A 26,992-nucleotide genomic window follows, 5' to 3' on the forward strand; every position below is an offset into this window, starting at 1 on the left:
ACATAGGTTGATTCAAGTAAGATGTATTTAATAATAATAATAATAGAAATTTAGCAGGGTAAGGGTTAATGAAATGTTTCTTCTACAGTGATACCAGTGAAGTCTTTATAATTGAATTTCAGTGCATCCAATGATGAAATCACATATCAATAAAACCACTTACGACAATACAACAAATTCGACAAAGTCTTCATTTGAGATAGGATCATACTTCAGATGTAAAACACAGGAATGGATATCTATTCTTGCAAAGTGTGACGGTGTAATAGACTGTTTTGACGCTTCAGACGAAATAGAAGATTGTTATGGAGGAAATTTTGGTATGTTCTTAAATTCTACTTTTAAGTTAGTGATATGATGTTAATTAGTATATGAATAAAGATTTATCTTTAGGTGACACTTCTGGGCTTATTTGGAATTTGGTTAACAGTTATCACATTGTGTGACGTATTTCCATGTCGGAGAAATTTTATTCAGGATTTATATTAAATATCGACAGTTCAGCACAAACTAAGTCCAACTTGATATAGTGTGATGAACACATGTTTGTCCAATTAATTCTGGAATAGTTGTGAGAGCAACAAGTTTGAATATTTCTCTTCCAATAAATACATTTTGATAATTTTCACGCATATTTTAGCTTTTATTGACAAAAGGCAATTTCAGAAAGCATGTAAGTTGAACATTGTTTGAACTGGCTCTTCGAGATATGATATTAGTATATAGATTAACTGTCTTATTCAAACTTTTATGTAGAACCAAATTCAAATGTGCTATACATACAAACGCAGCCTGGTCCCCTAACATTCTCAGAGTAAATCATAGATTTTACGAAAGCGTACATGGAACAAATTACAGCTACGTTTTAATTTGCCGTTCTTGCTCTTGTATTATAAAGTTGAAGAATGACTCCAGCGATGGAAAGATGTCATCTAAGCTCCTTTTGCGTAAATTGATTCAATTTTTTTAAAACAATCTGGGTACCACAAGAACATAATATTAGCTTTAACCCTTACCGTGCTGGACACGATTGGTTCTGCCTTTGCGATCAGTGTAGATCATGATCACCCTGCACATCCGTGTAGCCTGGAGATTGAAGCACTTTTTCCATGGAATAAGAACTATGAATAGATGTCATTCCAAAGCATCTCAGAAATTTCTAGTGCCAAGACTAAGACTTGAAACTTTGCACTCAGGATGTACATTAAAACGTGTTACCTCTAGATTACCGGTTCATTGTAATAAGAGAAAAAAAATTCAAAGAATCTTTTACAGGTTTTAATCTTATATATTCCATGGTACATATTCCATTCAATTCAATTTTCAAAATTGTTGCAGTACTTTTATCCAGACGCTCTAGACTAGTTTGCATTTCATCTGATTTATCCAAACCTGACAACACGAAAATGTGGTAAAAACATACTCATTTTCTTTCATTTTTTAATTTAGTCTGGTATACATATTGATTAAAACGCTACTTTGTCACAATATCCTGTAACGACAATTTTCACATATGTCGTCTGATGTACAATAGCAGGTGAAAGAAGTCAAAAAGCGGCTAGTGTAAGTTCCATTAAGAAAATTCATTTTGACTAAAACAAATTAGAAATAGCTTCTGTCCTAAGCAACACAGATGAAGCATTACACTTAAACTTGATATTTTCCTTCATTAGGAGATCTTGTTTGTAGTAAGGAACAATTCCAATGTGCTGATGGAGACTGCATTCATATAAGTCAAGTATGTAACTTTATAGATGATTGCATTGATGGATCGGATGAATATTGCGGTATGTTACATTGTATTTTGTACTTTGAAACCTGTGCTTAAAGCATTTGTGTCACTATATAAAAGTATTTTTTTCAGAATAACGGACACTTATTTCATCAACGATTACTAATTATTCACACACATACAGTGAAGTCACAAGAATCATTTTGTAGAAGCGTTTACAACAATGATCGTTGCGACTTTATGTATATATATTTGACAAAGTATGTGCGGTTTTTTTTTCGTTTGTTGTTTTTTTTTTTGGAAGAGGAAGAAGAAATAGAAGAAGGTTATTACAGTGTATTATGTAGTTATTTATAGACCATTACTAAAATAAAACGTTGAACTATTTTTTCTTCCATTAGCATGATAAGGAACGTTAAAAATATACAAATGCAAAATTTACAGTACCAAAGTACTATCGAAACTTTACAGTACCAAAGTACTATCGATATACACAATGCAGAAAGTGGTTGTACAATTATTTGTTATTTCTGCAGAAATTGTGCAGTGCTCATCTCTGACCGAGTTTCGCTGCAACGATGGACTATGCATTCCGTTACATCAACGATGTGATTCTGTTCAGCACTGTAACGATGGTTCTGATGAATTTGCTTGTGGTTTGTCCTTTTTTGTATTTATTAAAGAAATATTTGCACTATTACTTTAATCACAAATGCAAAGCATTGGGGAAACTGGCAGAACTGGCGTGTTTGTTGCAAACCTGTTGTGTTATACCACTGACTGTTTACCTTATGACTACTCGTTGACTGTTCAGATAACTTAAAGCAGATGATTGCATTGACAGGTTGTCTGTTAACAATTACTATAAGAACTGTAATAAATAAAATCTTATTTACTCTTTCAAGCGACATTGAACTTAAAAAGAGAAACAAATAGATTAGGTGTTTGAATTGAAAATGAGAGCAAATGCAACATAAAATCAGCTTTTTACACCTCCGCAAATATATGAATTGCAATTAATTGTGCAATTAATAGCGCACTTATAAATAGTGATTTTGCATTCAAAAAGAAACGAACGCCTAAGTACTCAAACATTTTAGTATAAAATCAGCAAGCCCAAATACAGATTTTTTGTATTGCTAATCATTTAGGAAACGCAAAATATCTACGTTTTATGGACAAATAGTAAAATGAATGTAGAATTATCATTCCTGGTTCGTCGATATTGGATATACCTTTCTTTGATCTGTTCAAAGTAATGTTTATCCTGTAGAATGAAGACCTCAGATATAAAGCCACACATCAATCAGGAACTTGCGTAATCTAAACTGCCGTCAGTGACTGGATTAACCGTTGATTGGATTACGTCATCATTAATGAATATTAAATTTTATCTAAATAATTAGCTTGACAGTTAGTGAAAAGAGGCCAACAGTTTTTATTTTCTGTTTTACGGGAGGATTAAACAAAATGAGTCGAGGTGTGTGTGTGGGGGGGGGGGGGGCAAAAACAATAAAATAAAATCCACAATATTGAGCAGTGGAACATTAAATAATGTTTGTACGAAAATAAATGCTTTCAAACTTTAGTAGTGCTGTTTTCTGTATCCGTAACTTGTATGCATGATTGAGAGGTTCCATGTTCATCGCCGTTTGAATACATCTGCGGATGTCTCTAAATTGCTTTTTGTACTTTTAACATGTGTAAATGTTGAGTTCTGCTCAACCCGGGGCTAAAGGGCGTGCACGGTAGCATGCATTTCCACTACCGTCCATGAACAGGCTCAATCAAACCGAGCCTGCAACATTTTCGTTTTTGTCGTGTTGGTCGACCTGTGAAGTTTCCACTTTTCTCTATTTTATGGCCACATTTTGCAATCAACATAAATAAAACTGCACACAACTTGTATGTGCATACTATCTAGGTTTCTTTTGAAAACTAGGCAGATCCCATCATTGGTTTTAGAGTTATGGCCCCTAAAAGGGCCAAAATTAGCCATTTTTGGCTTGTGAACACAAAAGAGACCACATTTTGCAATAAATTTAAATAAAACTTGCACACAACTTGTATGGGCATAATATCTAGATTTCTTTCGAAAACCAGCCAAATCCCATCATGGGCTGCAGAGTTATGGCCCCTTTAAGGACCAAAATTTGCTATTTTTGGCTTGTAAATGCGATAGAGAACATATTTTGCAATCGACTATTATCACTGGTATAATATCTCGGTTCCTTTTGAAAACTGGCCATCATGGGTTGCAGAGTTATGGCTCCCTAAAAGGCCAGAATTTGCTTTTTTGGCTTTTGCAGCCATACAGAGACTTTATTTACGGTTGATTTGATACAAACTTGCAAAATTTCTTGAATAACAATAAATCTTAGATTCTCTGATGAATCTGTCAGATCTTGTCATAGGTCTTGGAGTTACGGCCCCTGATTGACCCCTGAAAGAGCCAATATTTGGTAATTTTTACATTGTTAACACGATAGAAGTGACATTTTATATTTGATTTTAACCACACTTACATGTACATGTACATACAACTTAAGGCAAAATAAGATCTGAGTTCCATTCGAAAACTGACTGGATTTCGTCATGGGTTCTAGATTAGCTGCCCCTGAAAGGAGCAAAATTTTCTATTTTGGCTCTTTCAGCCATATAGAGATATCATTAATGCTTTGTTTTGATAAAAATTGCAGAGAATGATTACCTTGATGATCTCCAGGCCTATATCGAAACTAGGTCATGTCGGGAGAAAAACTAGGTCATCAGGTCAAATCAAAGGAAAAGCTTGTTAACAACATAGAGGCCACATGTATGATCCTATCTTCATGAAACTTGATCGGAGTGTTTATCTTAATGCTTTCTAGGCCAAGTTTGAAACTGAATCATATGGGGTCAGAAACATGGTCATGAGGTCAAATCAAATAAAAAGCTTATTAACACTCTTCTGGCCACATTTATGACCATATATTCATGAATCTTGGTCAGAATGTTTATCCTGATGATTCCTTGGCCAAGTTTGAAACTGGATTATATGGAGTCAAAAACTAGGTCAACCAGTCAAATCAAAGGAAAAGCTTGTTTACACTCTTGTTCATTTGATGTGCATGAAATATTGTCAGAATGTTTGTCTGCATGAAATATCAGATGAATTTTTATCTGCGTCATGTGGGGTCAAAAACTAGGTCACTAGGTCAGATCAAAGAATAAGCTTGTTTACACTCTAGAGGCATATGTTTTATTATATCTTCATAACATTTAGTCAGGATTTTTGTTATCATAAAAAATTGGAAGATTTCAAATCTGGGTCACGTGGGGTCAAATACTAGGTCACTAAGTAAAAACAAGGAAAGCTTGTATACACTCCAGAAGCCACATTTTTGTTCCAATCTTCCTGCAATTTTGTCAGAATGGTTGTTTGCATATACTTTGGACAAGTTTGAATCTGGCTCATGTCGGGTAGAAAAGTAGGTCGCTAGGTCAAATCACAGAAAATGTTTGTTTACATTCAAGAGGCCACTTTTTTGTCAAATCTTAATGCAAATTGGTCAGAATATTTGTCTCAATGAAATCACTAGGTTAAATATGTTTACACTGTTATGGTTAACCAGGTTATTGACCTACGCCATCTTGGTCCTCTTGTTATTTTGTTTTATCAAAAAGGATGAGGTGGTGTTCTCATAAAACATAAAATAAATGAATGCTGACCTGATGTAACCATGGTCTGGACTACTACTTTATCACTGATAATTCATCCGCGTTGTTTTTGTAAATGAAACAGTTACTATATTATATAGCGCTGGAATTAATATCTATCACAAATGATATAAAGTAGAATTGTGTCCCTTAGACACTGATCCCCCAACCACCCCCACCTACACACACATACCGCGCCATCCTCTATATTGCAGAAACAATCAAAGGGGTATAACTGCAGTAACATTTTCCCGGAAGCTTGTTCATCAGTGAAAGTATGAAGCAAATCAGGCTTAAAGTCTAGGAGGTGTTGGACATATAAGACTTTGCTTTATTTTCCTTATAGCAAAACTATATCAAAGGGTCATTACTGCCGCGGTAGAAAAAGTCGCTGAAAACATTTATTCCTTTATTGTCATCTGCACATCAAGCTTGTTCATTTGTGATAGCGTGAAGCATATCAGGTTTATAGTGTTAAAGGAGTTGGACACAATAAATCGTGCAGGAAAAATTCATGAGATGAAAAAAGTCACTAAGGAAACCCGTTTATGTTATGAATGACTTAAAAGAAGTGAACCATAATGTTCTTATGAGTGTTAAGCGTAAGCAGCAGGAATTTGTTGATTATGACTGGAAGAGTAATGGTCAAATATACTATAAAAATAAAGTGGGAAATATACATAGAGTGCACTTCTATGAATACGATAGTTGGTTAAATCTTAAGTGGCCAGCGAGAGACACGATAAAGTAACCAAAAACTTGTAAACTACTAATATTATATCTTCAACCAGTGACCAACGGATTTTGTTTTACAAATCGACCAAACATGAACTGCTTATATAATTTGACTACTGGTATAGTAACAACTCATGATTTTTGCATGACAAATTAACTATATATATATTACTGTGTGAATTTGCTGAATATTTGTTAAATATGTTACCTTTTCTCGTAATTACATACTGTAAATGTTTTTGAGAAAAAAAATGGTTTAGCCTAATTAAAAATAAATTAAAATGTGTGATAGAAGAGATTTCATACATGCAAATATTGAACCTGACTTTTCTCTATAAACCTTCGGGATCATTGATTATAATTCATTCAGATTTGAAGATTGAATACTGCAGAAATATGTGTTAAGAGATGTGTACAACAAGGATGTCCCCTTTCTACGTCATTATTTATTCTCTGTATGGAAATACTATTAAGTAAAATTTCTAATTATGACAGTATTAGTGGAATTACTGTAAATGTTACAGAAATAAAAGATACCCCTTTCGCCGATGATGCAACTTATGTTAACAATGGTGAAAAAGAATATTTTGAAAATCTTATAACTGTAATTACAGAATTTGTGAAAATATCAGGATTGCAGTTGAATTGAAAAAATGGTAGTATTACGACTAGGAACTTTAGAAGAAAGTAACTTAAAATTTTGTGTAGATAAACATTTCTTATGGACCTCGGAAAGTACAAAAACTCTGGGATTTACATTTACTGCAAAACACCTAAAACATTTAAAATTGAATTTAATGCCAAAATTAGATCAATTAAAATTGTTTCAAACAGTGGCAGCATAGAAAATTGAGGCTATTAGGCAAAGTTACTGTTTTGAACCTTCGCATTACCAAGAAACATATACCCCCTAACAGTCTTGACCAATCCATCAGAAATAATTCTAAATGATATATAAAAGCATTTATAAATTTCCTTGGGATGGAAAACCAGACAAAATTAAACGAAAATTACTACAAAAATCTTACAAAAATAAAAGGATTAATTGACAGATATTTATGCCTTTTTAAATTCATTAAAAGCTTGCTGGGTTAGAAGAATTATTGATGAAAACTATCAAGGCTTATCAAAACAGAATCTTACTGGAAAAATATAGATTTTAGAAAGGAACAACTGGACCCCTTCACACAAAAATGGCAAAGATTCCTTTGACATCTTCATTACTTTTTTCTCTCAATCGTTCTATCTTTTAAACATCTACAACAGTGTAAAACGTTTTTAGCAGTGTTATGCCTTTTTAAATTCATTAAAAGCTTGCTGGGTTAGAAGAATTATTGATGAAAACTATCAAGGATTATGGAATTTTACTGGAAAAAGAATAGATATTACAAAGGAAAAACTGGACCCCTTCACACAAAAAAATGGCAAACATTCTTTTGACATCTTCATTACATTTTTTCTCTCAATCGTTCAATCTTTTAAACATCTACAACAGTGTAAAAATGATACAATCATACTTTCCCACATCTTGTTGTCTTTTGTTATCCTTTTAACGTAGTCTTTTTAATGTTATTTCATTTCTCAATTCTTTTATTAAGTGAGATAGCAACAAAAATGTCATTATTTTTCTTAACATTTTATATTATTAAATACATGACATTTAAACCTAAATTGGAATAAAAGATTATGTTAACCATAATAGTGTCATGTTTGTGCATATATATATATATATATGAACTGTATGTTTAAGTATAACGTATAAAAATAACAAGGTTAACCACAAGGTTCCTCAAATGAAAAAAGTAAATCGGCACGTACGGACGGACGAACTCACGCACAGCAGCAACGTTAAACGCATCCAAACACTTTTAACTATTTCAAATTTACTGTTTCTAATAATCAATACACAGCTTTCGTTCTACAAATAGATTATATATTGTCAATCGGATAAAATATATAAACATTGCTGCGGATAAGAAGTCTTTCGAGGTGTTGATGTTTAGACGTGTAATCATTGAGGGAGTTGGACACAAATGATTTTTCTCTATATTTCATATAGCAAAATATCAAAGGGCCAATACTTCAATAAAAAATAGTCACAGAAAGCATTCTTTTCTTTATGGTTATCTGCACATCAAGGCTGTTCATCTGTGATAGCTTGAAGCAAATAAGGCTAATAGTGTTGGAAGAGTTGGGCACACACTTTTTCGGAACCTACGAACAGCTTTCGTTCTAAAAATATATATTGTTGATTGAATAAAATATATAAACATTGTCGCGAATAAGATGGATGTCCTTCCAAGTGTTGATTTTAAGACTTAAACATTGTACGTTAACGCACTTTTTGTAATGATTTTTTTCTTTTAAATTAGAGGAATGCCAACTGGATATTGCCTTTCACTGTGACGTTGGAAGGTGCATACCAATGCGTCTTAAATGTGACAATTATGACCATTGTGAAGATGGAACTGACGAACATGCTTGTGGCAACAGGGTTTACACATCATGTCAAGATGTTTGGGAAGCCGGATTCCGAAAATCGGGATACTATATGATAGGTTTGTAGAAATGTTGTAGTAACCGAACTACATGTATCAAAATTCTTTTTTGGAGGTACAAATTTAGTACAAAGACAAGTGTTTTACAGGATTGTTTTCTTTCCTGATATCTTTGATTAATAATCATTGCATGTACGGAAACAGTGTCAAAATTTCATCTCAATATTACCAGCTGCTATGCGCAATTTCTTCGCACCACAAAACAAAATGCTATTTACAGTTATAGGACAAGGGTAGAGAGGGAATTTCTCCTAGATTGCTAAGATGATGCATGTAATTAATATTAACCCCCAAGTCAATAAGATGGACATTAACACTCAGCAGTGGGACTATAAATTACGACAGTGGTCAATTCTGGACAATGTGTGAAATGATAAGAAGGATTGTGTAAAACAAAAAAAACTACACATGTATATTGCAACAGCACCGACTCTTTAAGTCCACAGTTTTGATGGCTTAGCTTTCTATTTCTAGTCTCAATGTTTCAATGTTGCATAATTTTATTAATGTATAGAATGCATTGAGATACATTTTTCTATCAAAAAATGTGTGTCTCATCTCAGCTATGTTCACAATGTAACTATATACAAAAAAGCATTGATTTGTTTTTATTATTAATGAAAATCACACGGCTCTTTTTCAACAAGTTCAGTGTCTGATTGCCTGAATTATTCCTTTGAATTTACATGTTTGTGGAGGTAAATAGCATTTACTACACTTTGCTGAGAGTTATTCCTTGCACTGAAAGCAGTCTTCTCATCTTTAGACGGACAACTGCTACACACTTAGTCATTGTATGGTCAACAGACTTTTATTTACCCAACTTGACATAAGAGTTGTGAGTTTAGGTTTGTTTTTCTGCATTACTGTCATAGTCATTCTGGATTAATTCTGAATTAATGTCACTTTCATTGTAGTTACTTGATTTAAAGTCATTGTGAATAAAGGTCACAGTTATTCTGACTTGTGATCGCAGTCATTTTGGCTTAAGGAAATAGGCATTCTGAACTTGATTCAAAGTCATTCTGAATAAAGGTCACAGTTATTCTGACTTGTGATCGCTGTCATTTTGACTTAAGGGCATGGGCATTCTGAAATTGATTCAAAGACATTCTGAATAAAGGTCACAGTTATTCTGACTTGTGATCGCAGTCATTTGACTTAACGGCAAAGGGATCCTGAAATTGATTCAAAGACATTCTGAATAAAGGTCACAGTTATTCTGACTTGTGATCGCAGCCATTTGATTTAAGGGCATAGGCATTCTGAACTTGATTCAAAGTCATTCTGAATAAAGGTCACAGTCATTCTGACTTGTGATCACAGTCATTTTAACTTAAGAGCATATGCATTTTGAACTTAATTCAAAGACATTCTGAATAAAGGTCACAGTTATTCTGACTTGTGATCGCAGTCATTTTGACTTAAGGGCATAGGCATTCTGAAATTGATTCAAAGATATTCTGAACAAAGGTCACAGTTATTCTGACTTGTGATCACAGTCATTTTGACTTAAGGGCATAGGCATCCTGAACTTGATTCAAAGACATTCTGAATAAAGGTCACAGTTATTCTGACTTGTGATCACAGTCATTTTGACTTAAGGGCATAGGCATTCTGAACTTGATTCAAAGATATTCCATTCTGAAGAAAGGTCACAGTTATTCTGACTTGTGATTGCAGTCATTTTGACTTAAGGGCATAGGCATTCTGAACCTGATTCAAAGACATTCTGAATAAAGGTCACAGTCATTCTGACTTGTGATCATAGTCATTTTAACTTAAGAGCATATGCATTCTGAACTTAATTCAAAGACATTCTGAATAAAGGTCACAGTTATTCTGACTTGTGATTGCAGTCATTTTAACTTAAGGGCATAGGCATTCTGAAATTATTAGTCCCAGTTATTCTGAATAAACGTCAGACAATCTGACTGAAGGTCTTTCAGGCATTCCGACTTAAGATCGTTATCATTGACTTAATAGCATAGGTATTGTGAATTATTGTCAGGTAGAGTCAATAAAAAGTAATATTCTGTAAGTAAATTTGGAAGACCTTTAAGTATTTACTTATTGTACATAATGTTAAAATATAAATTGAATATTAAAGTACTAACGGTATTTCTTCATTAAATGTACACACAGTTTTACAGAAAAAAAAACTGGAAATATATGTGTGTACTAAATAAACATTGGCGTCTTTTACTTTGGAAAGAGGCAGTGCAAAACATATATCATTATTTTATACTGGCCATGCATTCCCTTTCCAGTGTTTTAGTCTGCAGCATCGATGATTTAAACACCGGAAAGATTACAAAATACGCCAAAACGCATCATTTTGCATTTAGAAATTAACTAAGAATGCAAACATTTTCCAGGGGAGCATGCCTCCTAACCCCTTGAACAATTGCTTACACTTCTATTTTGGCCCAGCTACACTGACACGGATGTACTTTCTTTGAGGTACAGTAGTTGCCCCCTGACCTACACTTCATTAGGAAAAATGTTGAAGTCCTGATATACACCAAACTTGCACCACTTTGTATGTATATTGTAAAAATTCTGCAGGGAGCCTGCTTCCAAACACTCTTATTACAGTGGCTTAAACTTCCATTTTGGCCTAGCTACGCGCCTGAATTATGAATTTCGCCAGAAAGCACCATATTTTGCATTTAGAATGTAAAAATCTTCCGGGAAAGCATAACTGTCCCTCCCCCACTAAACACCCTAAAACAGTGGCTTACACTTCCATTTTGGTCCTGCTACCCACTTGAAACTGGTGTACTTTCTATATGGTACAGTAGTTACCCCGGGCCTACACTTCATGAAAAAGTTTAAAGGTCCAGATATACACGAAAAACGCACCAATTTGTATCTTTAATGTGTATTTTTTCCTGACCCGTTCACCCCCCTAGGACAGTGGCCTACACTTCCATTTTGGCCTTGCTAAAATCCGAAATTATTAATTTTGCAAAAATACACCATTTTGCATCTAATTTGTGCAATTTTTATGGGGGAGCATGCCCAAGAACCCCAAGGACAGTGGCATATACTTCCATTTTAGCCTAGCAAAGCCCTTGAATTATGAATTTCGCTAAAACGCATCATATTTTATCTGGAAAGTATTTTTTCTCGGGAAACACCCCCATCACCCTTAGAACAGTGACTTTTACTTCCATAACGGTCCGGCTACGCCTTGGACACTGGTGTACATTCTAAATTGTACAATAGCTTTCCCGGGTCTACACTTCATTTTGAAAATTGAAAAACATAAAAGTCCAGATATAAACCAAAAAGCACCATTTTGCATATATAATGTGAACATTTTCTGTGGAAGCATGCCATGTGAGACACAAAAATTAACATTGACTAAAGTTATACAATCATTAAACATGTTCTAAAATTCTCAAACCACCATTAGAACAGATTCCAAGCTTATCAAATTGGTCAGTGCCATTAATTCACATTATCTGATTCTTCATGGGACATCATGCTGACAAGACAACAAGCCTGAAAGTTCCAAATCAAAATTGATTCTCCAGCTACCCCTTGTCCTGTAACTGTTTACTTTAATTTCCTTTCGCAGATTTTGTTTAATAATGAAATAGACTGCGATAAAGAAGTGACAGGGTTATTATACATTTCGAAGAGAGATTATCTTTCTTAATCATTATATAAATGTCAAAATTTAAAATTTGATATTAAGGTAGTTCTGCACATTTGGGCCGAAATTTTTTCCACAATGTAGAATTTGATTAACTGATTTTTCAAAACTTCATAATATACCTAAAAATTCAGCAAATAAAAAAGATAGGGTCGTGTGCTTGATTTTTTGCTAGACTGATTTGAAAAATTTGGACCTCACGCAAAATTTCGTAATGGGAGTCTATTGGAAAATCATAACTTTCATAACATTTTCGCAAATAAATTTTTTTCTACAATGTAGATTTTGATGAAACTTCTCACAGTTGTAAATAAACATATGACCTTTAATTTGGTGAAATAAAATGTATAGGTCAGTGTGCTTATTTGTGAGATGTTTGACCAAGATTAAAGTGAACCGGACATTTCACGCTAATTTTAAGACAGGGTTTGAATATTTAACGTGTCATATATTTTAATACCATATTTTGACTTTAGTAATATAGCAACAGTGCCATTGTAATAAATTTACTCACAGGTTTCGATTAAATCATAAAATTATCTTCATTTCCATACGCCGAATCCAAGCTTTATTCTACATTTTCCGGATAAATGACGTTACGCCACCACTCCCGGTTTATCAAACGTGCAGGACTACCTTAAAATAGTAATAGACACGTATCAATGCTATGAAGTATTCTCCATATGCGATAGCAGCTGGTTGCTAGTATGAACTTCATAAGCAGCTTGAAAATACAGAAACTGCATACATAGAACATATCATGGCACGTAAAAAAGCGAATTTTTTAATGGACCGTTTACCTTAAACATAAGAGGTACCAATGAATAATTATTCATTTTGTAAACTGTTTCACTATCAGCACTTATCTTTGTATTAATATTTATACTTTATCTATACATAAATATTTGGCAGGAAATGTGAAAGTTGAGTGCATGTTTGGTGACGTTTACAAGAAGAGTACGATCACCACTGTCTTCACGTTTGACTTCCATTATACATCATTTTTATTTTATTGGGTGCGCTTTCGGGAAGCCCATTTTTACAACATACCAACTACAGCTAAAGAGAGTACGATCAATTTTGCAATCTACAACAGAGATAGTAGTAGCTGTATTCAGCAGGTAACGAGCATTTTAACGTTCGTTGAACTACCAGCATCAATATACATGTACATATAAAGTCACCAAGGCCTATATGCACGCAAATAAATCATCTTCGACATTTAAAGTTCATTTAGGCATATACGTACGCAACAAATTTCTTATAGGCAAACATGCCAAGTTTATCTATCGTTGTGGCATAAATGTAATGTTTAACCAGGCTTATCTGCCAGAAAATTATTTTTCGGCATATACAGATCTTCTTGGCATATATAGAAAGATTGCCTAGGCCTATATATTTGCAAATAAAACATTTGGGTATACACGGAAAGTTAATTTAGTCCTTCATGTATGCAACACCTTTCCTCTTCGCATACATATTCCTAGGGTAATATTTATGAAAATAAACTAGATTCGTTTCAATATACATATTAAGTTCACCCTATATATAGCACAATGAATGCAAGTTCATCTATGTCCATATTTAAACAAATAGATCTTTGCGTTTCATACTTTAGATCCATTTAGTATGCAAATGTATGTAAATTTGTGACAAACATGTAAAGGTCAACTTGGCTTTATGTACGCAAATTATTAGTACAATATTATATGAAAGTTCAACTAGGCCTACATATATGCTGATAATTTGTTTTCCTTTTAAGCATACATTTATGTTCATCTTGGACTAAATATACATAAATTTCTTTTTGAATTTATGCAAGTTCATCTTAGCCTAGATGTATGAATATAATAAATTGCTTCTTGATGTACATTTAATGCTCATCTAGGCCTCATCTAGGCCTTCTAACACGACCTCTTTGTATGCAAGGCCTCTGTATGCAATCGAATTTCCTTTAAGCAAATATGTAATGCCAATGTTTGCTCAATCTTAGAACTTCAAAGAAGAAATGTAACAGAAAATGTAACACAAGATTTGTCGAATATTGAATATATTTTACATTGAAATGTTTATAATTTTTTCTGTAGTGAAATAATTATACCATACCAGTTTGTAAACATATGTACCTTGTACGTTATTTTTGAAAATTTCCCAAACTCACAATTTTCTTAAACTTGAAAGACGACATGCTTACCAATAATTCAGATATCATTACTATTTTTGTCTTGGCACTTTATATTTTTCAGTTCAATCTATACATATAGAAGCACATGTTTTTTACCTTCAGATAAAGGAGGCATGTGTTCCTACATATGAAAACGTCGTAAAGCTTAATGATACTACCAGCCCATGTTATTGTGGTATATTTCATTATGAAATAAAGACGTGAGTACTCAAACAGCAATTATATCTTATTATTGATTTGTTATTGCTAGTTTTCGCAGATACAGAGACTGGCAAATTCAAATCAGTTTTGAACGTCGTCGTCCGACATTTTGAAAAATACTTCACAAACCTTAAATCACTCTTAAAGAACCAAAATAGCTTTGTTTGTTTGCTGTGGCTGCCGTTTTTCAACAGTTTTTCAGTTATGTAACGCCGGGCAGTTAACCTAACCAGTGTTTCTGGATTCTATACCAGTACAAACCTGTTCTCTGGATGTACCTGCCAACTCCCCCACATGAATCAGAGGTTGAGGACGAATGATTTTAGACACAGTGTTTTTCACCAAATCGTCACGGAGAACAAGCGCCCCGCCCGGGAAACGAACTCACGACCCCACGATCCATAGGCCAACGTTTCTTGCTTAGCTCAGCGAGCGGGCCCAAATACTACGGGCTGTAAGTCTGGAAATTAACCAAGTTTTATTTATAAATATTTATTTTATCCATTTAGTACATAGTTATCCGAATTTATTTCCAGTCCGAAATATATGTATGTTATGAGACTCGTGCATTTCAGTCTTTCTGAAAATGACATAATTGATCTGCAGTTGACTAAAGGTTGTCTTGATAGGAACTTATTTGTTTTTGCAAAAACGGAATGCAAAGTCTGATTACATTAATAACTTCAACTGATCAATTGGCTATTCTTTAAGAACACTTTACGCTAGAAATATATCGTTGTCATCATCTTACAAATGATACGAAATATATTTTCAAAAACTATGTAATGGTATAAATTGATATCGTCGTCGGATTCATTTGGTTAAATTGGTTTGTTTTAAACATTATCCAACGATTTAAATGTTATGAAAATCATACATTTCAAGTTGTCTCGTTGCGTTATTGAAGTTTACAGCGCTAATGTGTTAACGAATGCTATATTGTACCCGAAGATTAAAGTTGAAAAAACTACCTGCAGACCTAATGCTTCTTTTACAGTTGAAGCCTCGGCGGGATCAGGAAGTCCCGGTTCCAACGGCGGAGGGTGGCAACTTTGCCATTTTTCAACCATTGAAAAATACTAGTCATATCGTCAACGATAGATAGTTATGACTTAGTATCATAAAAATATATTAACGTATTTTCTCGGAGAAAAGATGAGAATGATTAAGATTGTTTCTGATCAATTTTATATATCCTCTTGAATGTTACAAAGATTATTCGCACATGCCATTGTTGTTTTAGAGTAACTGCGCAGGCGCCATTCATAATAGGACTTCAAACATCTCGTTTATTTTAGTTGACCCTTAAATACTTTGTCATACTTTACCTTATCATAATGTCAATTAACAGCAATTATCAGTCTTGTTGTTTATTAAACAAGGCCATAAAACGGACCGCTCTGATTGACAGGCAATACGTGGTAATGCCACATGTGGTACTAGCGATTTCAACGGAAAAAAAATGATTTGTTTTTTAATTTTATATTTTTCTTTCTAAAATTGAAAATACTTTAATTAAAGCCCGCGCGAAACAGTCTTTTTTTCACGTTTGCGCAAAATTTCATGCCAGCGAACTTAAATGATTTCCTAACATTAGAAACCTACCAAACATGACACATACGAGTAAAAGTTCTGCTAAAACTGCTTAATATTCCATGAAATAAAACAGAATTTTATATTTGTTATATCTTTTATGATTAGCGCTGTGTTCTGTGTTACGACGGGCAGTTAACCAGCAAGTGTTGCTTGATTCTGTATTCTTATCTAGTAACTTTAAATTCACTACTGTAACATACATTAGAGGTTAAGGACGAATGCGTCACGATACGTGCCCTCTATCAAGTCGCCACGCCCTACCAGGGGACCGTACATACGATTCATAAATCTGCGCTCCTTCTACTGAGCTCAACGTGCGGGGGTAAAAAAAGAATCGCTGTTATCCAACGGAGGTTGAATGTTTAATTTGTGTAATTCTATGTTGCCATTATGTATATGGGCGGCTCAAGAATCGTAACTTTGTACGGAGCAGCGACGGCACAAACTTGCAACTCTTTGTTTCGTATTTACGATATATTACAATTTGCACAAGAACGTGTATATATGTGTAAGGTTTTACTTCTTATTTTGATAACCGTCTAAAATTCTGAATGCAACTATTCTAAGACAATTTAGCTGTACACTCACTGGAAACTTATAAGGATACGCTAACGCATATATGTCACGTTGGGATAGTATCTCATATATCATGATTGCGGAAATTATAGAAGTTATGATTTCTTGCAAATAGCGCCTGCGGTATAAAATTCAAAATAATGAAAAATTACATTGACCTTTTAAATCGAATTCAGCCCTCAATATATGTAAACATTTGCTTGGAACAGGTAATTAACCGTGCAAGCCTATGGCAATTATTCTTATTGTCAGATGTTACAAGGCTAAAGTATGACCTAGGGGTGTTTATGCGTGCTTAGGAAGGGTTATGGATAATACTTATACGAAAAACAGATTCAAATATCCTTTACACCCGTGGCGGGACTACTAAGTCAATGGTCATACGTTTGCAATCACAATCTTTAAACTATTTGAACTTGCTGCATGAGGCTACAATAATGATGTTTCAAGTGTTAAAACCCAGAACTATATAAACAATCGCATATGCATATATTCTTAGCAGTGAATTACGATTGAAAAAAAAATGTTTATTTGTATTTTGAATGAGAAAAACCATTGAAAAAATAATCAATATTATATAGAAAATAAATTTAAAGCGAATTTCAAAAATAGCATGATCAGTACTATACGCAAAGTTGTCGCATTGGCGAATGGAAAACATTCTGCATTTGGTGGTAGGGGAAGCATATTGTAATTTTACGCGAAAATGAATAAATGAATTCGGTGACCCCATAATTTTATTCCTATAATCGACAGAAACTGAAGGTTTCATCATTATTAGATTTTTCCCAAATTCTATCGTTTGGGTTTTACACGAGACAATATTAAAGAAACTATTTATTAAAAACTCAACGTCAAGGTTGTCGGTCTGACGTCACTTTAACGTTAATTTCGACTTTTACGTTAAAATGATCTCCACAAATAATACACCATTTTAAAGACATTTTGTAAATAAAACTATGGTGAGTGACAAGCAAATCGATATTTGTTGAATGAAAAAAGCGATTTACGAAATCAGTCTGACGGATGTGAAATCATGATAAAAAAAGACGTCAATGGTCGTGTTGGCATGTTTGCAGAGAAAAAAGGAATATAAAAAGAAAATACGCATTATATGAGGAATATGTTGAAATTTATATTATACAAAATGTCGATACATAATCTAATAACTTCAAAGGTAGCGCATTCCACCTTATAGAGCAACAATAAGCGTCATCGATAAAAAGTTGCGTTTTATGTCAAAAACTCAGGACAGTTTGTCTTCAACACAACATTGCGAAAAACTGAAGAAATCAAGTTCCCTTTGTCATTTGACATTTCCTTTGAAAATTGATCACTTGTGCTGAAAAGCAGACTTTTGATGGGCCTGTAGTTTTTTAAAGATGTCAGTTTTGCCTATATTTTCCGATTTTTGACAATGCTTTAATCTAAGAGTACATTTGATACGGATGTCACTTTTGCCTGGCAAATGACCTATAATTATTGGTTTGAGGTCAGTACGTCAAACATCCAGTGCAAGGTTCCAAATACTTTTTGTTCCTTGTGCAGTTACTGGATACATCGAAGGGGTGGGTGGGGGTGCATTTCGTCTTCTACGAGCTCTTGTTTCTCGTTGATTTTACACTTTGTATGTTTAACCTTATGGGTTTTCTCAATTACCTTAGGGGCAAGTTTTGTCTTTGTTTTCATGTTTTTGCATAATACATGTCCTTAGGGAATATTTACAGTAAAGGTCAAAGTAAGCATTTTTACCATTTTAAAGTACATGTACAACATTCACATAAAGAAATATACAGTGAAAAAATAAGTAAAACAATCAATTTAATCTCATTTCCTGCCTAATAAATCTTGGGGCAATTTTGCCAGCATAACGATGGTCAAAATTATTGGCTAAAATCGCCAAGAGCTGCTGAAGCTCGCATAAAGAAAATGCATGACAATAGAAATAAAAATGTTCTGTTAAAGGATTTAGGCCCATCGTTTTCCTCTTATCCTCTTTTTACAAAACAAAATGATTGAAAGAATCATTAGTATGCATTTACTAACTAATAGCCGGCACACCATTCTGTAAGTGTGTTATTGCATGTTATCGGACATTAATTTCTATTATATTTATCATTTTATTGTTACTTTTTATATAGAAAACCTGTATCGAATAAAGGCTTGCCATATAATACACACTACGGACAGGCATCTTAAATAAATATTCCAGTAATACTTCTACATCTGCACACAAACTTGGTAAAAAATCTTAAAATTCTTACTGGTCATTCCAAACTTGAATCTCTTTTATTTAGTGGAAATAATTGCAAACACGTCGTATACGTTTTAATAAAAGATGACGTGAACACGCCTTCAAAAGTGGGTATGGCATAAATTCCATTAATAAGCTTACACATTTCAGATATTAGTCACCCTGAAGATGAAAATTCGCAAAATATTAAGCTAATCTAATTCTAATATATGTGACATTTGTATGCAACCGATAAAACAGAGCATTGAGGACTTTTGCAGATATTCCTCAATAGAACTATTCCAAATTAATTAAAGCTTTAAAGTACTAGAGTTACACACATTACGGCAGATGCTGAAATGCTATTTCAAAAAAAAAATGGTAAATTGTTCAATTTTTTTTTCTTACTGGAAATAATTGAAGTTCTAATGTTTGAAATAAACATTCCTCAGATAATTTCAAAATAAAACCCAAGTAAAACATTCAAGTACGGTTATAGAAAACGGTTATTGTATTTTCTAATAAGTTAACTGATATCTTTAATGTTACAAAAGATAGATATCTGTGTCATACCAGAGCATTGCTATGCGGTTGCAGACGCTCATCTGATTATCTTTGGTCTCTGTGTTAGCAGAATAGCAGACTAGCAGAATAACTCCAGCAGAATAGCAGAATAACAGAATAGCAGAATAACTCCAGCAGAACAGCAGAATAGAAGAATAGCAGAATAACTCCAGCTGAATAGCAGAATAACAGATTAGCAGAATAACTCCAGCAGAAAAGCAGAATAGCAGACTAGCAGAATAACTCCATCAGTATAGCAGAATAACAGAATAGCAGAATAACTCCAGCAGAACAGCAGAAAAGCGGACTAGCAGAATAACTCCAGTAGAATAGCAGAATAGTAGAATAACTCCAGCAGAATAGCATAATAACAGAATAGCAGAATAACTCCAGCAGAATAGCAGAATAGCAGAATAATTCCAGCAGAACAGCAGAAAACAGACTAGCAGAATAACTCCAGCAGAATAGTAGAATAACTCCAGCAGAATAGCATAATAACAGAATAGCATAATAACAGAATAGCAGAATAACTCCAGCAGAACAGCAGAAAAGCAGAATAGCTCCAGCAGAATAGCAGAATAGCAGAACAACTCCAGCAGAATAGCAAAACAACATTAAAAAGACAAAAATGCTAAATGACTTTTTTTTCATTTTACCTCTCATCTGTATGACAATTAAAATTAGCCTAAGGCTATATTTGCGGTAAACATGTTACCATTATAATTATAATGCTATTTTGCTGGAGTTGTTCTGCTATTCTGTCTGCTGTTCTGCTGAAGTTGTTCTTTCAACAGACTAAAATGATTTACTTACAGTCATTAAAGCAATAATGGTAGCATGTGTATCGCAAAAAGAGTCTTATGTTAATGTTAATTGGAAGACGTATAATGTTTAAAGGTGTTTTAACTGACAGAAATGTATTTCTAACAAAATATAAGGGTAACATGCTTACTGCAAAAGTAGTCTTAGGCTAATTTTAATTGTCATACAGATGCGAGGTAAAATGAAAAAATGTTATTCTGCTATTCTGCTGGAGTTAAAAAAAAATCATGTAGCATTTTTGTCCTTTTAATGTTGTTCTGCTATTCTGCTATTCTTCTAGAGTTGTTCTGTTATTCTGCTCATCTGCTGGAGTTATTCTGCTATTCTGCTGGAGTTATTCTGCTGCTCTGCTGGAGTTATTCTGCTATTCTGCTGGAGTTATTCTGCTATTCTGCTGTTCTTCTGGAGTTATTCTGCTATTCTGTTATTCTGCTATTCTGCTAGAGTTATTCTGCTATTCTGCTATTCTGCTTCACAGAGACTTATTTTTGTCTCTGTATAATAAAAATATTGACCTACCCATGTTTTTCTTAGTACAAAAGGGGACACAATTCTTTCTAAACGCAATGCAGAGTTACAGTACTTGGTGTGCAGTGTCAGCTCTTAATGGCGAATAAATGATCGAAGTTTTATAGCAATAGCTTTGACCATAAAGGAGAAAAGTTGACCTAAACGCAAAACTTAACCAAGAAATCTGATATTTTCTAAGTCCAAAAGGGGCCATAATTCTTGCAAAAAGCAGGATGGAGTTATGTTTCTTGTTGTACAGAGTCAGCCTTTAATGGTAAACAAGAGCTGCAAGTTTTAAAGCAATAGCTTCGATAGTTTAGGAGACAAGCTGACCTAAACACGAAATTTAATAAAAAAATCTGATTTTCTAAGTCCAAAATGGGCCATGATTCTTGCAAACGCAGGATGGAGTTATGTCTCTTGCTGTAAAGAGTCAGCTTATGATGGTGAACAAATGATGCAAGTTTTAAAGCAAAAAAAATTACAGTTTAGGAGAAAAGCTTACCTAAACATAAAACTTAACCAGACAACGCCGACGCCGATAAAGTGATGACAATAACTCATCTTTTCATTTTTCAAAAAGTCAGATGAGCCATAAATGACTCACAGAGAATAAATATATCCGAATAAAATCGTACGAGAACCTCAAAATTGATTAAAACAACTTGAAACAAATTCAGATGATACCAATTAATATTTTTTTTACTTTTGACTTAAACGTTAAAAATTGCATCCTTAGCAGTTTGTGGCAAGCTGTTTCACAGGTTACAACCATTATATGCGAATTTCACCGGAACCTTTTACTTTTAGAATTGCAAATTGTTCAGTTTCTGAATAAGAATTGTTCATATTGTCCAAAGTAGAATTAACTTTTACACTAAATATTGTAGGGTACTTATGTACTGTACTGCTCTCTCATGTAAGCAGATGCAATGTTAGAGTGTATCTTATAGAAATGACATAGGGTTATTTAATTGGCCTTACTTTCCACAGGTGACGAGTTAAGGCGTGCAAAATGTTTTTGTGCCCCTGGGAATACTGGGAGATTTGGTCTTGTCTGTGCGTGCGTCCGTCCGTCCGTCCGAAGATCGTGAAGCGCCTAGCTCAAAAAATGTTTGATATAAATTGATGAAACCTTGCATGAATCTTTATCATGATATGAACTTGCGCACCTTCTACTTTTTGTCTGGCTCCGCCCTCTATTTCCAAAGTTATGGCCCCTGAAATAGCCAAACATCCACATTTTCACCTGGTGACACGCCTAGCTCAAAAAGTATTTGATGTAGATACAAGAAACATTGCATGAGTCTTACATGTAATCATGATAGGAACTTGCGCACTACCTATATTTTATCTGGGTTTGTTCTTATTTTCAGAGTTGAGGCTCCTGAAATAGTCAAAAATGCACATTTCCACCTTGTGACGAGCCTAGCTCAAAAAGTATTTAATATAGATTTATTAAACCTTACATGAGTCTTTATCATGATGTGAACTTGTGCACCTTCTATTTTTCAACTAGGTCGGCCCCCTTTTATCCAGAGTTATGGCCCCTGAAATAGTCAAAAATGCACAGTTTCTCCTTGTGACACGCCTAACTCAAAAAGTGTTACATATGAATTGATTAAACCTTGCATGAGTCTTTATCATGATATGAACTTGCGCACCTTCTGATTTTCTTTGTTTGCATCCGCCCCTATTTTCTGAGTGACGGCCCCTGAAATAGTCATAAATGCACAATTTCACCTTTTGATGCACCTAGCTCAAAAAGTATATGATACATAGATGAAAACTTGCATGAGTCTGATATCAACTTGCACACCTCTTTCTTTTTTGCTTGGCTCTTTTCTCTATTTTTTAAGTTCTGGCCCCTGAAATAGTCAAAAAAAGCACATTTTCGCTCTAAGCGCTTATTACATAGTTATGATCCTTGAAATATACAAAATAGTAGATTTTTTTATTGTGATGCTCATAGCTCAAAAAGTATATGGCCTAGAATAATGAATCCTTTTCATAAAATGTTTGTTTAGGCTATATCCCATTAAGACTGCAAACTTTTGAATTATTTCCTCTTGTTTGTGACAAATGTAGCAGGGGAGGGGCACACCCTGTGTCCTACAGGCACATTCTAGGTTTAATTAAAATATGTAACCTTGTGTTTAGATTGAAATAATTTTGAATAATTTGTTCTGTTTTAACTCTTTGATTAACTCCCTGAGGCCGAAATCGTAATATACCAGCTGCGGTGTGGTAAAAGATATCGCCTAACGTCGGAGAATATTATCTGATTTTATCATAATCACATGTAGTCTGTTTAAATCATGCACGGAAATAAAAAAAACTTAGGTGTAAATTAAAATAAATTAACAAAAGCTTCGAATATTTTATATCCAATTTCATATGTAATACCACAGTCACACATACGGCGCGGATAGCTACGGAAAGAAACGTAGTAATCCGTATCGATCCGTACTTGAACCGTACCTTAACGTAGTAATCTGTACCTATCCGTATCAGTCCGTACCAATCCGTGCGGCTCAGGTACGGATCGATACGGATTACTACGTTTCTATCCGTGGCTAGACGTAGCTATCCGCGCCGTATGTGTGACTGGGGTATAACTTATATCCAAATATTCGAACTATTTACAATTTTAACACATATTACGTTTAATAATTATCTGAACATTTCTGATCTTTTTACTTTTTCACAATAAAAAACATTGAATTTCAATAAATAGAATTGCGTTATTAAAATAGAGAAAAGTGGAAACTTCACAGGTCGCTCAACACGACATAAACGAAAATGTTGCAGGCTCGGTTTGATTGAGCCTGTTCATGGACGGTAGTAGAAATGCATGCTTCCGTCCACGCCCTCTAGCCCCGGGTTGAGCAGAACTCAACATTTACACATGCTAAAAGTACAAAGAGCAATTTAGAGACATCCACAGATGTATTCAAACGGCGGTGAACATGGAACCTTCAATGATACACGTGTTGGAGCGTGTAATTTCGCGAAGAACGGCGTTTGGTCCCCAGATAAAGTAAAGGGTTTGCCCCAAACAAGAAAACAATGGGCAGAACTAAGCAAACTGGAATTTAGCAACACATACTATTTACATCAGCATTACTTGTAATTTACAATCGTTTTTTTTTTTTTGTGAATTTCAAAGGTTTATTTGATGTATAATATATTTGTAAACATGTACATTTATAAACATGTACAAGTATTTGATGTAGATTCATGAAACCTTGCATGAGTCTTAATCATGATATGAACTTAAGCGCCACATATTTTCATCTGCGTATGCCCCCTATGTTCAGAGTTATGGCCCTGAAATAGTCAAAAATGCATATTTTCATCTTGTGACGAGCCTAGCTCAAAAGGTATTAAATATAGATTTATTAAACCTTGCATGAGTCTTAATTATGATATGAACTAGCGCACCACCTATTTTATTCATCTGGGTCAGTCCCCTTTATCCAGAGTTATGGCCTCTGAAAAAGTCCAAAATGCACATTGTCACCTTTTGACTCGCCTAACTCAAAACGTATTACATATAAATTGCTTAAACCTTGCATGAGTCTTTATAATGATATGAACTTGCGCACCTTCTATTTTTAGTCTGCCTCCACCCCCTATTTTCAGAGTTATGGCCACTGAAATAGTCAAAAATGCACATTTTTACCTTGTGATGCACCTAGCTCAAAAAGTATATGATATAAATGGACAAAAACTTGCATGAGTCTTTACATTGATATAAACTGTCAAACCTTTATTGTTTGGCTAGTTACTTTCCCTATTTTTAAAGTTATGGCCCCTGAAATAGTAAAAAAATCACATTTTCACCTAATTTTGTGGCCAGCTGAAAAAGTATTTGATGTAAATTCATGAAACCTTGCTAGAGTCTGTATCATGATGTGACCTTGCACACTTGGCATTCTTCTAGAGAATCTAAGCGCTTATAACAGAGTAATGGCACTTGAAATAGGCAAAATAATGGATTTTTGTTTGTGATGCTCATAGCTCAAAAATACATGGCCTAGAATAATGAATCCTTTTCATAAAATATTTGTTTAGGCTATACCTCATTAAGACTGCAAACATTTGAATTATTTCCCCTTATTTGTGATAAATGTACCAGGGGAGGGACACACCATGTGTCCTACAGACACATTCTAGTTTTATATAGATATGTGACCTTATGTTTAAATTAAAATAATTTTGATTAATTTGTTCCGGGTTACTTGTAACTTCTATTTTAACTCTTTGGTTAATCCCTTAGGCCGATATCATAACATACCTGCTTCGGTGTTATAAAAGATACCGCCTGACGTCGAAGAATATTATCTGATTTTATCATAATCACACTCGCATGCAGTCAATTGAAATCATGCAGGGAAACAATAATAACTTTGGTGTAAATTAAAATAAACTAACAAAATCTTCGAATATTTTATATCCAATTTCATGTGTAACTTATATCCAAATATTCGAACTATTCACAATTTTAACACACATATTACGTTTAATAAATATCTGAACATTTCTGATTTTCTTACTTTTTCACAATTAAACACATTAAACTTCAATAAATAGAATTGCATTATTAACACATACTATTTATATCAGCATTACTTGTAATTTTCATTCATTTTATTTTTTGTGAATTTCGAAAGTTTATTTTGATGTATAATATATTTATAAACATCTACATGAACTTGCTGAGTTACACGTGCTGAGGAAGTTATGTAAAGAACAGTGAAGTTGTGATATTTACATCTTTGAAGAGTTACACAAATGGATAAAATAAACACAACAAATCATATTTCCTAGAAAACGCATGTTTGTAAATTTGATAATTCTTCAGCTAACTGAATTAACTGAATTCCGTCTTCGGAATCATCATCCGTAAGAATCAGAATATTAATGATTATTTTCTTCATTTTCAGAAAGATCACTGGCAGACGACATCATTGTACTCAAATACAAAAAAAAACAGCGTTCATCTTTTTCATTTCAATAACATGATCGCATAATTACTAACATTTATTTTAACAAGGGAACTAATTATTAGCTCATTTGATAATTATAGCATCTAAGAAATAATAGCCAGTATGCATATTAATTTTGTTTTTGTTAGGATTATCAAAAAATTACAAGTACATGATGCAATCAGCATGATTTCGGTACCGTGACTATAATTGTCTCGTCAATGGCCGTCCCGGGGAGTCCTAATAACGCGCATATAGTCGGATATCCACGCTTCAGAGGTAGAACTAAAAACCCTTTAGTCGCATTTCGGCTCCAGGGAGTTAAACTATAGACCAAGCAGAAGATGCATAATTGGAATGGCATTGTATGAGGGATGCTGTTTCTTTGTATGTGAGGAACTGACTTTTCCTGTACAAAACCTTTATTCTCGTATCCGATTTCTTTATCATAGACCTTGTCATAGTTTCAAAAGATAGACTTTGATCTACAGTTGCAACAAGGTATTTGACAGTTTTGGATTCAATGCTATGATTTTTGCATTATATGTTGTGCTGGGACTGGGACCTAACCCTTTTATAGACCCAAATAGGATGGTGTACAGTTTGTAAGCAATAAGCCACTCGCTAACAGTATTCAAGCCCTCCCTCAAGAGACATTCTATGTTTTTCTGATATTTGGCACTGACTAAGATTGCGTCGTCTGCATAAGTAGTAGTTAATGTCTAATAATAACAAACATATCAGTTACGGAAGTTAAAAAACAAAGAGCCTAATATTGACCCTTTAGGAACACCACAAGAAATATTTGCTTTCGTAGACAATATACCTGATATGTCAACTAACTGAAGTCTGTCAGAGAGATAAGACGTAACCCAGCTGACTGTAGGAACACCAAGGCCAAAGGCTTTTAATTTCATTAAGAGAAT

General features: G+C 33.9%; 1 protein-coding gene across 1 annotated transcript; it reads left to right on the plus strand.

Annotated features, from left to right (window-relative positions):
* The first annotated feature begins 122 nt into the window (after positions 1-122).
* LOC123553696 (very low-density lipoprotein receptor-like) lies at positions 123-15,879 on the plus strand. The gene is made up of 6 exons (XM_053524166.1): positions 123-320; positions 1,674-1,787; positions 2,269-2,388; positions 8,539-8,724; positions 13,301-13,509; positions 15,772-15,879. The coding sequence occupies exons 1-6, from the start codon at positions 131-133 to the stop codon at positions 15,877-15,879; spliced, it is 927 nt and encodes a 308-aa protein (XP_053380141.1). The 5' UTR covers positions 123-130.
* The last annotated feature ends 11,113 nt before the right edge of the window (positions 15,880-26,992 follow it).

This window comes from Mercenaria mercenaria, chromosome 15 (assembly GCF_021730395.1).
Source record: "Mercenaria mercenaria strain notata chromosome 15, MADL_Memer_1, whole genome shotgun sequence".
Lineage (NCBI taxonomy): Eukaryota > Metazoa > Mollusca > Bivalvia > Venerida > Veneridae > Mercenaria > Mercenaria mercenaria.

What these genes read in the sequence shown, in the direction of transcription:
- LOC123553696 (XM_053524166.1), top strand. Translation starts at nt 131, where the DNA reads ATGATGAAATCACATATCAATAAAACCACTTACGACAATACAACAAAT. An exon ending in TGGATCGGATGAATATTGCG is followed by an intron (nt 1,788 to 2,268) that starts GTATGTTACATT and finishes TTATTTCTGCAG; the next exon opens with AAATTGTGCAGTGCTCATCT. An exon ending in ATCGGGATACTATATGATAG is followed by an intron (nt 8,725 to 13,300) that starts GTTTGTAGAAAT and finishes AATATTTGGCAG; the next exon opens with GAAATGTGAAAGTTGAGTGC.